We start from the raw sequence: 13,201 nt of genomic DNA on the forward strand, positions 1-13,201 counted from the left end.
ATTTTTCTTCTTTATTATTATTTTGTAGATAGATATTGTATATAAACATATATTTTAGTATGTGATAACTCAGTATCGGCGAAGACGGTGCGATGTGTGCACTTTTGGAACGGTTCCTCCGGGAAAAACTGGAGACGCAGAGACCAAACAGTAATTTCCGTCGATTGGTGACGGTGGTGGCGACAAGACGAAGGCTCTGGCCGAAAACCGGGCCCCATCGTAATTATTACGGTCGTGAGAGGTTTGTAAAAACAGCACGATCTTTGCTGCCGCCTGAGGGCTCGGAGCTTATTAAAAATCCCCGCAGGATTTAATTGGAAATATCGCAATAATATACACGTGCATACCGCACCCCGTGTGCAGTGTTTGCCCGCCGCCGGACCGATCGAAATTGTTTTATATCCGTAAGAGCCTATATAGATATACATACATATATTTATATATGCCTATACTTGTTATATATATAGTGTACTATATCGTTGGGGTTGCAAAGAACAACAACTATTATACTGCAACCCTATGTGTTTGGGTACAGGGTGTTTGAGTGTTTTTCGCACACAGCTTTTGAGAACTATCTCGTAATAATGAAGTCAGTATGTAAGTGGAATCGAAATTAAACTATATGTATACTCTATACTCTGTGTGCAGTTAAATGTACGTGTATATATACATAAATACCTTTTAAAAGCGTTGTGTCGGCAAAACGTAAAAGAGATTTTCGATTTTACTTATTTATAAATAAATAATAATATAATACTTGCTGTATTACCCGATTTTTTTTCAAGAAAAAATGAACAACTATAAAATACGTGGCATTTATTATTATACATGTTAGTGTCTACTCTATAGTAGCTTGTATATAGCGCATGTAATTAACAAAAATATTTAAAATAAAAATAATTTTATGCAATGTCACCTTATCCTACATGTGTACTTCATATTATATCGTTACAGCTGTACGATCTAAGCTAATTTGAGTGTGGGATGAATCTGTGTCAAATTGGTCGAAGCACTCAATATATTTTTTAAATTTGTTTGAACTATACATAAACTCTGAGTATACATATGTACAGGTATTTTTTTTTAAATGAATAGATCATATAAATATCTCCTCTCTACCTGGTTGACATTGATTATATAATAACTATTTAATTTTTTGTAATTAATGGTATCCTTATATGTATGTATATAAACAAATATTCGATTTTTGAGAAACCAAAATGATATATGTATGTGGCTACCCTGTGGAAGCTTATAAAGATTGAAAAACGGAACTATGAACACTCCTCGAGTTTAAATGAATATTGTTATCAATTCAGACATTATTGAAAATGACTAGTTAAATAATAATATACTGCCTGTTGGTACGTTAATCAGTAACATATGATATTTATGACTTTGACTTGATAAATCAGATTATGTAATGATTCTCTTATAAATTATTTACATTGACTAGTCGTTTTAGCATTTCTACCATTGTGCTATCTGACTATTACAGTCAATAAGAGTAGCTACTTGTTAATCACAAATATTTATATATTAATTCTTAGTGTTGTGACATTATCTGTTTTATTAACAAACGTTTAATAAAAAACTACTATTCAATCACATCATCAATACGTTCGAAAAACAGTCAAAGTCAAAATAACCACTTTTAATATTTCTTGAATTAACGGAGACAATCTTAAATCTCAAAGCTTTTGATGAAAACGTGGAAGCACCTTGTACAGTTGTACGTATAAACACGATAATATTATTATAACGGTGTGCGTAGATTTTGGTTCACGTGAAATGATTTTTTTTTTTTCTTTTGTCGTACTCTTATAGTAACAGTACCAATCACACACGCTTCTGGGATTGATGTTTTTTTTTGCGTGTTTGTTGGAAATCTTTTTGTTGACAATTTTTATTTTTTTCAAACTCAAAACGTTTAACACGACAATGTTGGGTATCGTATAGTCATACCAAATGTAAGTACAAGTATTACGTGTCGAAACTCTTAAGCAATCTGCAATATATTACTATTATTATATATCGCTTGCGCGTATACATTTACATAATATTAATAAATATATGACTGTATAACACACATAAATGTATAAAATAATAATAATAACCTCAAATCGACGTGCGGTAGTTGACGTGTTTAGGAAGAGTTTGATACTGAAAAAATAAAATATTCTAGAAACTTTTAAAGTTTAGTATCTATTAAAATAATATATAAAATTCAAGAAAATTACAAAATCAATATAAAAATTTTTTTAAAAAATACGGTGAAATGGATTTTTTATAGTTTTTTTTTTTTTTATAATAAATAGAATTTTTATAATATAATATAACTGAATGCTATAACTTTGAATAATATTATAGTACTATTCGCACATCGAAAAAAATGATAACTAATTTGATATAAATTTACTAATGATAATATTTTTGCTTAGATATAGGAAGCATATAAACACTTTTATCACGACAGTAACCAATACTATACAGTAAATATATATTATAGAATGTATTTTTATTTTAAACAGGGAAAACTTTTATATTTATTTCTTCAATAACTTAAGTGCTTATGTTAATAAATAGGAGCTTGTCAAATGGTAATTTAAAATAATATATTTAAGTAATACATTGTTAAAAAAAAATACTTCTAACAAACAAATAATAACGTTTTACTATACATAATATTATATCATTATGATATGATATTCATTAATTTTTCATTCTATTTTATATTAAATGATAATATATTGTACTTTTGTCAGTGCATTATATAATTGAAAATAGCGGACGATGTCATCAATATAAATCGGAGAAAATCCTAAATATATCATTTATATATTAAGAGTTAAGGCTATACAATTGAATGCATCACGCGTATACTAGCTATAAATATTATTGATAAATAATAATGTACTATATATACAATTTGAGTGTTTTCACTGACGTATTATGACTTGACTAAATCTCAAACAAAAATACTTTTTTAACAATATGTTATGTGTATTTAATAGGATATACAAATGTTTCATAAATGTTGATTCAGAAATTCGTGTATTTCTTGTAAGCCTTACACTTTACAATATTTTTGTCCCCGTAATAATAATACAACGCAATTTCGTATAAAAATTCGATTATAATAAAAAAGATAAAAAACGTGTTAGGTTTTTATAATTAATTTATAATTAGGATTTTCCATTTTTTTTTCGAAATCGTAGAAATGTTTATAATAAATTTGAATAAATTTGAAAAAATAAAAACTGTTGATTAATTATAATTTACTTCAAACTTAAAACTTGAATAACTACAAGGAGCTGACAAACAGGAAATTGTTCAGTCAAGTTTAATATGTCTCCCACTTAAAACCCAAGTAAATAATTATCTGTCATTTTTTTAACTATAAAATACTAAAAATTAACTAAAATAATAGTTAATATTTACTACCTACTACTCTTAAAAAGAACTCAGGCTATATCACCTCACTAACTAAGTACAACAAATAACGACAAAAATAGTTATCAAAGATTTTTTACACGAATCAATGTAAATTTTTCATCTTTGATTATGTATTCTTGTACAAATTATGACGTGTAGTGTCCTATTTCAAAAAAACTATTACGTCATTGTTACATATACCGGACATTTTTTCGGAAACACAGTCGGTAAAATGTTTGCGTAAAAACAGTCGTGGTGAAATATTCTGTATCCAAGCAATTTGTCGTAACTTCGAAACGGGATAACGGATTTTTTTCTGAATAAAACATTAAGTTCACTGCGTGAGAGGCTAAGTCAATATTATTAGATTCTACGTGTCGAAAATGTACGAAAACGAGTATTGAGTACAAAATAACAAGAACACATTTTAGTTTTTATGACACAAAATATTTTTTACAACGGATGTACTTTGATTAACGTTTTTACTCTTTTAGGCTATTTTACAACATATAATAGATGAAAATGATCATTAATTATAATCTAATTAGAAAAATATATTACTCTGTAAAAACATCTATAATGTTTATCTCGCAATCGTTAAAAGCTACAAACTGAGTGAATTATCAAAATATAATTGTTATGCAATATATTGATAGATATAACGATTTATCGATAGCAAAAACAAAAATACAATTTAATAACCATCATATTCCTATTATCTGCGGGTGTGCATGTTTTAGCATTTGACATACGCGTACTAAATATTTTAAACGTTTCTCAAAATTTCATATTCCGAAATATAATGTTTAGTTGAAATAAACGTAATATTTTATAAAATATAAAATATTTTATATTTTCATACAAAATGTAGATATTATTTTACTATGTCTTTTCTAATCTCCCAATTCATAATCATGTATTGTTTTTTTTCATTGAATTATACAATTAAAATTCATATAATGTATAATGAAATATGAATGTAAAAAATTATTAACTTTTAAAACACCGCGGATAACCGTAGTAAACTTTTTAAGTTTTTTTTTCCTATTCAGTATGAATATACATTTTTGAAAGACTCATTATATTTCATGTCTCCGTCACTTAATTTAATTGCAAATCCCGGAGACTTTTTAAAGTGTCGTAGGAAATAATAAATTATGAATACTTGTATGTAATATGATCGCTGTCCATTGAAATTACTTCTTGTACAGCTTAATGCACACTATAAATATCAAAAAATATGATATGATAATTTTTATATGTTTAAAAAAAAAAAAACGCCTATGTTTTAAATATTTTTTAGATTTTGTAGATAAAATTATACAAACAAGTTTAATGTAGCCAGTTCTAATGATAAATACCTAGCTCAACCGAGGTCTGAGGTTGCCGATATTTATCATTCTTACTATAATAAAATTGTACGAATTGTTAGAGAACAGTATTATATATTAAATATATAGTATATACATTTAATACACTATATTATTATATTCTATTTTGTATCCAAACAATAGACATTTTTCGAGCAACTAGTTAAACTTATAGTGTATACTGTATACGTGTATTTTGTATTTTCGTTTCTGTTAAAATCGAAATATTATTTAATATTTTTTTAATCATAAGAAAGTTTAATATCCAACGACTTCCTCAGTCTCCCACCGGCTTTGGAGTCGGGGTGATTTCATCGATAGTGATATCTTTTTTAGTTGCCAAAACTGACTTGCAAACATACAATTCGGCCACACGCTATATTGTTAATTTTTTTGATACGAAAACTTAATAAAATCAAATATCAGTATATTATTATATAGAATGTAGGTTATATATAAACTTTGTTATTGTATTTATTTTTTATTGCGATTATATATATATAATATATAATCATCACACACTTCATATTAAAAAAGTTATATTTATTATTCGTGCAGCACATTTTATTAACATCTGGTCAACTTGAAAAAACGTATTATTACGCTGGACAAATAATAATATAATGCAATATATCATCTTTCTGTGATCAAAAAAAAAAAAAAACAAAGCAAAGGAACCAAATAATATTTTAGCAGAATACGTATTGAATTTCGGTCATCATTTTTTTTTTTAGGGTCAAAAATACTAAACTGTGCTAGTAAGCCGTTTTCGGTTTTTAGTTTTCAACCAATTCATCGTGAACGATGCGAAAATGTGCAATAATATAATAATATTCATACCAAACGCTTGTGTCAAAAACTAGGTTTCTAAATATTATTAGTTATTATTTTTATTATTTTATTGTTATTATTATTATCATCGCCGCAATTACGTACGTCGAAATCGTTTGTTTTTACTATACTGATGGAAAAAAAAAATTGGGACAAAGCTGTTTTTACAAAATCAATGGACGCTTATCAAGCGGCCATATATATTATTATGACAGATGTTGGCGATTACGGCAGCTATTCATCAGCGTGGCAACAACAACGATGACAACGACCGAATTCTGTTCGACAGAACACGACAGTTGATATACGCAGTTCGCGGGTTACAAATCGTGTAGTACCAGCTTTAAATAAAGAACGCTATGAACGACAAAACTTAAGAAAATAATAATAATTCAAGTACTAAAAGATAAACAAATCGCCATCATTTTTTCTAGGCGTAATATTTTTCCTTAAGAATTTATGAAAATAAAAATCCCGCTGATCGAAGACACCCACGGTATGGTTGTATTATAACGTCGCCAAAACAATAAATTAAAATATTATGATTGATCTTTAAAATATTTTTCGAGTAATTAAATTATATTATAATACTCTATTTTATTTAAAACTTTACTAAATCAAGATTATTATTATTTTTATTATCGGGAAAATTCTCAAGGTGTTTAATTATATGAAAAAATTCTTCTCTGACCACTACATAGCGCCTGAAGTAAACGTAAAAATAAAGGACAAATGACACGTCACACATACACAGTATATTACATTAACCCGCGATTATTTGCCGACCTAGATACTTTGAATTGTATTATTACAATAAAGTTTTATCCTATCACTCATATATTCGAAAAATGTTGATATTAATCTATAACTTCACATTATTCACTCAACCAATCCAAATTAGTTAAATAAGTATTATGTGTTACAGTAAAGTTCTACTACCAATAAGTTGTAAAACGTATATAATGTAATTTACAAAGCATGTTAACCCCATTTTCTCTCAATAATGTAGTTATTCAAAATATGATTTTAGGAATTAATAAACATACTTAAAGACTATATTATATTAAAATTCTGGAGTTGTTTTATACTACTTAATAAGAAAAATCCTGTAGAGATACAAATTTTTATTTTCTAGATATGAATTTCCTTTTCTTATTAAAAAATATTTAACGGATACATGTTTTGAATCTTTCAATGCATCTAATTCAAAACTGGAACAAAAAGTTTTTAAGTAATTTAACTTTCTATACAAAAAATAATAGGTTTATAATAATGGATTTAAAAGATATAGGGGCTATTTTAAGTTGAACATTTAAGGAATTAATATTTATAATTTATTATAAATATTCAAAGTACAATAAATATTTGATCCAATAATATAAAAATGTTATATTTTGTAAAACCATATTTAAGGATTATTCATCAAGTATAAACATTTTTATGATGGAGAAACTACTCGTTTGAATTTTGATTTAGGTATAAAATGAAATTTTTAGAAAAATTATTAGCTCAATAATTTATAGCAAAACGAGGGGTTCATATTTGAAAAACAGAAGTGTATCTCTGCAGAACATTTTTTGAATAAGTTAAAAAAATCCCTAATATTTGAATACATGGTCTTTAATATAAGTAAAAATTTCAAAATTCAGAATTTGAATTAATTAATTATTTAAGAGAGTTTGTATAATTGGTAGATCAATCCGTAAAATATGTCAGTGTAAACCCAATTGCAGTGATGTTAAATTCGGTCAGAGATCACCGTTTATTTGTCTATCGGTGGGTGTTTAAATTCTTAAAATATAATGCTGTGTGTGCATTATATTATTGTCTATATTTAACATCACTTCAAATGTCGGTGTCGATTTTAAATTAATGTGCCACGTATACATGTGAACTTGATTTATTATATTGTTCCATAGTGTTTTTCTAGTGGAAGTAGTATTATCTATATAAATTATGGTCTAAAAGTCTAATGTATATAAAATTCGATGAAACGTTTGTTATAATAATAACTGCGTCATATGCAATCGTTAATGTTCAATGGACTAATTAAATTTAGAAGAAAGTTGAGTGCATATAAAAATGTTACAAATATGATATCAAAATAAAAATTATTATAATTATTATTTTCACACAAAAATTTATTTTTTATTTTTTTATAAGTTTTCTGTAATGTTTTATTGTTTTCCATATAAAATAAAAGATATATATTGGTAACTTTTTTAAGGTGAAATCTGCAAGCTTTTAATCATAAAATTTTCATAGAAAAAATAAACTTTTTCTAAAATTAATATTTGTCTATATTTTAGTTCTACGAGTCAGAATGCTACATAGTAATTAACGGGAATTAAAAAAAATTATGGAAACCTATAAAGTTAGTTTTATATTTATTTTAGGAAAAACCTTAAATTTAACTCATATCGTTTTTGATTAAAAAAAAAATATAAAAATTATATAATTCATTCTTGTATTAAAAAGTATGCAATTTATATTTTATACATTTATATCCATTAATTGTCTATAATAGAGTTTAGTTTTACAATAGTGTATTATAACTGTAACCGATGAATATAAAATATTGGTAGATAAATCTGTCATAACTGTTTGACAAGAAAGCATGAGTTTTCATTTTTATTTTTTGATAATATCATGAATTTTTAAAGAAAAATAATACATTTTTTCTGTATGAACGCTTTGTCCATAAACAGTAGTTTTACAATACTTTATTGTTATCCACGATAATTAAAAGACATATATTGGTTAAACCAGTTGCCATATAATATATATATATTATATATGCTATCGTACACGCGCGGGAAACGAATGTGAAATATTTATACTGCATATACCATATACAACGCATATACTATGACGTTATGTGTTTATCCGACGGCATCGTAATAAAGTCGTCAGTTTATCGTGGTCGTCGTTATTATACTTGTGTATATCTACGTAGGTTCAATGTAGTGTTCTTTATACACTAACACGCGAATAAGCCGTTTGCAATCCGTTTTTTTTTTTATCGTTATTATTTTACGTCCCGAGAAGTGATTACACGGACCGTTTGAAACTATATATTATAATGCATCACTATCGTCTTGATGTTAACATCGTGCGACTTCCGGACTAAAGCCGTATACCAACATGTCATAGGTACTAGGTATATGATATGACAACTTAACTGTTAATGGGGGAGGGGATACTCCGTATACATTCATGGTAGGTTAGGTTAGTGTTGCAAGTACAATGTAATGAAATATACTTATTACCTATGTATCTATACTATACACAAATCGCGTGGACGAGTGGGTGAAGATAGGTATAAACACTATGCGATTTAATTTATACTCCACGAATATAAATATTTGCCAGAGACCATTCACGTATATTTTACAAATTTCTTTGGGTACACGTACGATAATGATCATTAATGTTAGAGACGAATATAATATAGCAAAAATGTAGCGTTTACATCATATTTATAGTCACAATACGTTATAATACCTACTTAAAAAGTATAATCATTTATGTAACTTTGTAAAATATACTTTAAATACTTCACATAACACACTTCATTACTTCATATTTTAAATCTCTCTTTTTTAGCATACCATCATCGTCTCTATCGTAATAGCTCCTCTCTTTAAAAACCTTTTTCTCGACTCTCCAAACTCAAGCTCTCGATTTAAAACACCTACAATAATTATTGTTTTGATATTCTCCAATACTTAAAAATTTCTTTGAAAAATAAGCCATGAGACACGCTAATTAAAACCTACGGCCATTCTTCCTCTAGATTAATTTTTAAAACACTTTAATATGTTAGATTTAGAAACATTTGGTATAATTATATATTATAAACAAGATGTGTTTAACTTTTTTTTTATTTTTTGTAACATTTTAAAATACTATACAAAGGCCTGTAGCCGAATACATTAAAACGAAGTTAAATACTATTTTAATATATTTTGTATAGTATATTATTAAAGACTTTGTATTAAGTACTAGTTACTTTCCACAGCTTTACTCGCGTAGGCACAATTAGTTTTGTTATGACGGGTGATGATGAATAAGACAAATCAAGAAAAATCTGTATGTCAAATAACTACTCATATTAAGAGAAATTCTAAAAATTAAAAAAAAAAAAAATAGCTTTGCTTAATTAACTTATTATTAGTAACTTAAATAAAATAGTAAAAAATATTCATAGCCAAAATTATAACTGAAAAATAAGACTTCCAAATTTTTTCAACCTCCATTGAAGTTTAATTTTTTAAAAAACGTCAAAATACGTGTTTCACGAATTACGTCAAAGATCATTAATACAAAAAATTTCAAATTTAATCATAAAAATATTATTTCTCGTACAAACTTTGCCACCTTTGTCAAACGCTTAAGGGATTTAACTTCTTAAAAAAATCGTTTTTAGACGGTTCTTATGATATACAATCAACACTCTTTCTAAATGTCTATCCATGTAGTTGACTTTCAATCGAGTAATCAATCAATATAATAATAATTTAAATTTACTTCATAGAGCGTTGATTATTTAAAAAAAAAAAGTTTATTATATCTTTTTTTTTTAAATCCAAGATATCCTTATCAAATTTCGTTAAAATCGATTCAAAAGTTTAAACGTTAAAACGTAACAGGCAGACAGAGTTACTTTTTAGTATTTATAATATTATGTAATATAATATTATACATGGATATGTTAACAATAATAGCGCGCAACGATTCGTGAAATTGGTCCAATATCGTAAAAAACTGTAACTTTTAAAAACTGGCACCTATAAAAAAACTCATTTGTTGGAAAAAGTATTAGTTTCAAAACATGGGTAATAAAATTTAAATTATTATACGTATTCAGTGTAATAACTTAGTGTATAATTATTATTATACTATAATATTATTCACTAAAATATATGATATTAGTATGATCTTTTGATTAAATAAGTACCTAGTGAACAGTGCGGCCAGTCCCCAGGCTAGCAGACAGATGATCATTGCTCTGGTCTTGGTGCACACGTAACCGGCGCGCAGCGGTTCGCAAATAGCGTAATATCGTTCGAAGCTGATGGCCAGTATTGTCAGTACGGAAGCATGGGCTACCGTGAGCTCAACGAAAGGCACTGCCTTACCTGAAATCATAATCAAAATTCACATGTGGTTAAAAAAATAAATAACGTACTTCAAAAATAGCGTGATATTTAATATTATGTATAATATGTATTATTGTCCAGGAATATAATATATAATATAAATCGTATTATGATATACTATTTAATATTTATGTACAATATAATATAATACGAGACGAAGGTGTATATCCGTTATACGAGTCTGGCATATTATGAACGAACATGTCCGAGTTGATTAATTTAAAACGGAGTGTATATTATATCGGCAGTAGGTATTATTGCGTGCTGGAATACTCGTATTTTAACGAAAACCCACAACATTTGACAAATACACATTTCATCTGTACACATAGCTACCGCGTGTCAAACGCAACACAGACGTAAGCACGGAAAGTTTACTAATATACATAAATACAACTACTATAAATATTATTTTGTAAAAAAAAATTTTCAAATGACACATTTTACACTTAAATAACAATAGCTATGCTTTGATTGATGTTGGTCTTGTACCAAATTGTTTTTTTTTTTTTCCTAACTCTTCTATTACAGACTAGTATATATTATAGTCTGTGTATTGTAATATAGTTGCGAACGTTGATCGACGTGATGATATTATTTTTACTATTAAACGTACTGCTTCTGGTGACTCTGAGATAGTATATATTAAAATTTCTTATGGCTACAGTGACTTACAAATGACTTACAGCGATTTCTCAATTTTGTAATTTTATAATGTTAATCATTTGACTATAATTAATTATCAAGTCCTTTTTCTGCTCCGACGGCGTGTATACATACATATAGTCGATCCATTGTGTAAACTAATAAAACATTTTTATAGCTGTTATTATAAACATTGTCTTAGAAAATAAAGTTTTTATACCAAAACCCGTGACGGAATAAAAATTTGACAAATTGAGATAAATTGACGAAAACTCCAATAAATATACGTAATAAAATATAAAATGTCTTATTAAAAAACTAAAAAAATTCTAATAAAAATTTTAAAAACTCATTTAAAAGACACTATAATACTACCGCACTAGTCGGTACGTAATGCATTATAACTGGTAATTTGTATAAAAATAAATACTGAATCAAAATGAATGCGATTATATACATTTTTATAGTACTAAAACTTTTGTCCCAAAGCTCACGCCTTTTCAATTGTAATACAGGGTGCATTATAGTTCAGTTTATTCTTATTTTTATATCAAAAGAAATGTATTCATTTTTCACACAAACCACTTATACGATGTCATTATCACAATCTGATTGTAATCATTAATATATATACATTATACATACGTCATACATGCACCCATATACATATAAAATATATATATTGTAGACCCTGTTTTAAATAATATACATAATGTACTTACGGGGGTATGAACTCTCAATAATATAGTATGTGTATATTTAAATTATGTACAATATTGTGATTAAAAGATAAATAAAACTATTACAGTAGTTAGACAATCCATAACATCCAAATAAGTTTATATTCAATTTTTTTCCTTGAAAACAATCTTGCTGGTTTTTTGTAACACTGTTAAAAACAGTATATTTTCTGATATGGCTAGAGGACTAAAAAGATAAACCCTTCTAAAACCTGAAACTCAATAACATTCGACCATGATAATATTACGACGGCCCGACGGAGACGTTGACTACAAACAATGATGATTAAAAAAAAAAAAAACAAATTTGGCTTGTTACTTTTTGCACAATAATATTATTATAATTTTTTTTGTTCCTGTCGACATATTTTAACGCGCATGTCGTGGTTTAACGTTTTCGTCGAATGCCACGAGCAAAAATAAATTTATAATCACATTACAATACATTATTATTATCATTTGTTTCACCGTCGACGCAGTATTATCACATGGCGCCTACAGCACATCGATCGTGCCAAATAAATGCGTTTCCCATTAAACAAACCAGAAAAAAAACCGCGGATACAGTTGCCAATTCGAACGCCGTGTTCAAATATTTGGTGTCCAGCGGCGGCAGTCACGTCAATTTTATTATCATCGGTCAATATATTATATGCAAAATGGTCGAAATGCGAGTTTTACTACAAGTGGATAAATTCAATTACGATTACCACAAAAATGAGTATTAACTAGTTAAAAAATTACAATTTTTCAAAAAACTTTTTAACCGGTTTTAAATAATCCATTCTTGTAATAACAGCTTTTTCTAGTTAATTTCAACAAAAAAAGTAATACGATAACTTTATACATTTCTATAATTGTAATAAACTATTTAATTTTTTTTTTTATATATATTGCTGTGCATATACACAATGACTTAAAATACTATTAAACAAAGAAATATTCCTTAATTTAATAATTTAATCAACAAAAACATACAATTTGTTGAACTAGTCTATAGCTATGCTACGCAACACAC

At 27.0% G+C, this 13,201-nt stretch overlaps 1 protein-coding gene across 1 annotated transcript in view; it reads right to left on the minus strand.

Annotated features, from left to right (window-relative positions):
• The window catches only part of LOC112600893, a 127,697-nt gene that overhangs the window by 20,241 nt on the left and 94,255 nt on the right, over positions 1-13,201 (minus strand). Inside the window, exon 2 of the mRNA XM_025348221.1 lies at positions 10,597-10,777. Coding sequence (XP_025204006.1) covers positions 10,597-10,777 — 181 coding nt within the window. The remainder of the gene's footprint in view (positions 1-10,596; positions 10,778-13,201) is intronic.

This window comes from Melanaphis sacchari, unplaced genomic scaffold, assembly GCF_002803265.2.
Source record: "Melanaphis sacchari strain LSU unplaced genomic scaffold, SCAv2.0 Contig73_pilon_pilon, whole genome shotgun sequence".
Lineage (NCBI taxonomy): Eukaryota > Metazoa > Arthropoda > Insecta > Hemiptera > Aphididae > Melanaphis > Melanaphis sacchari.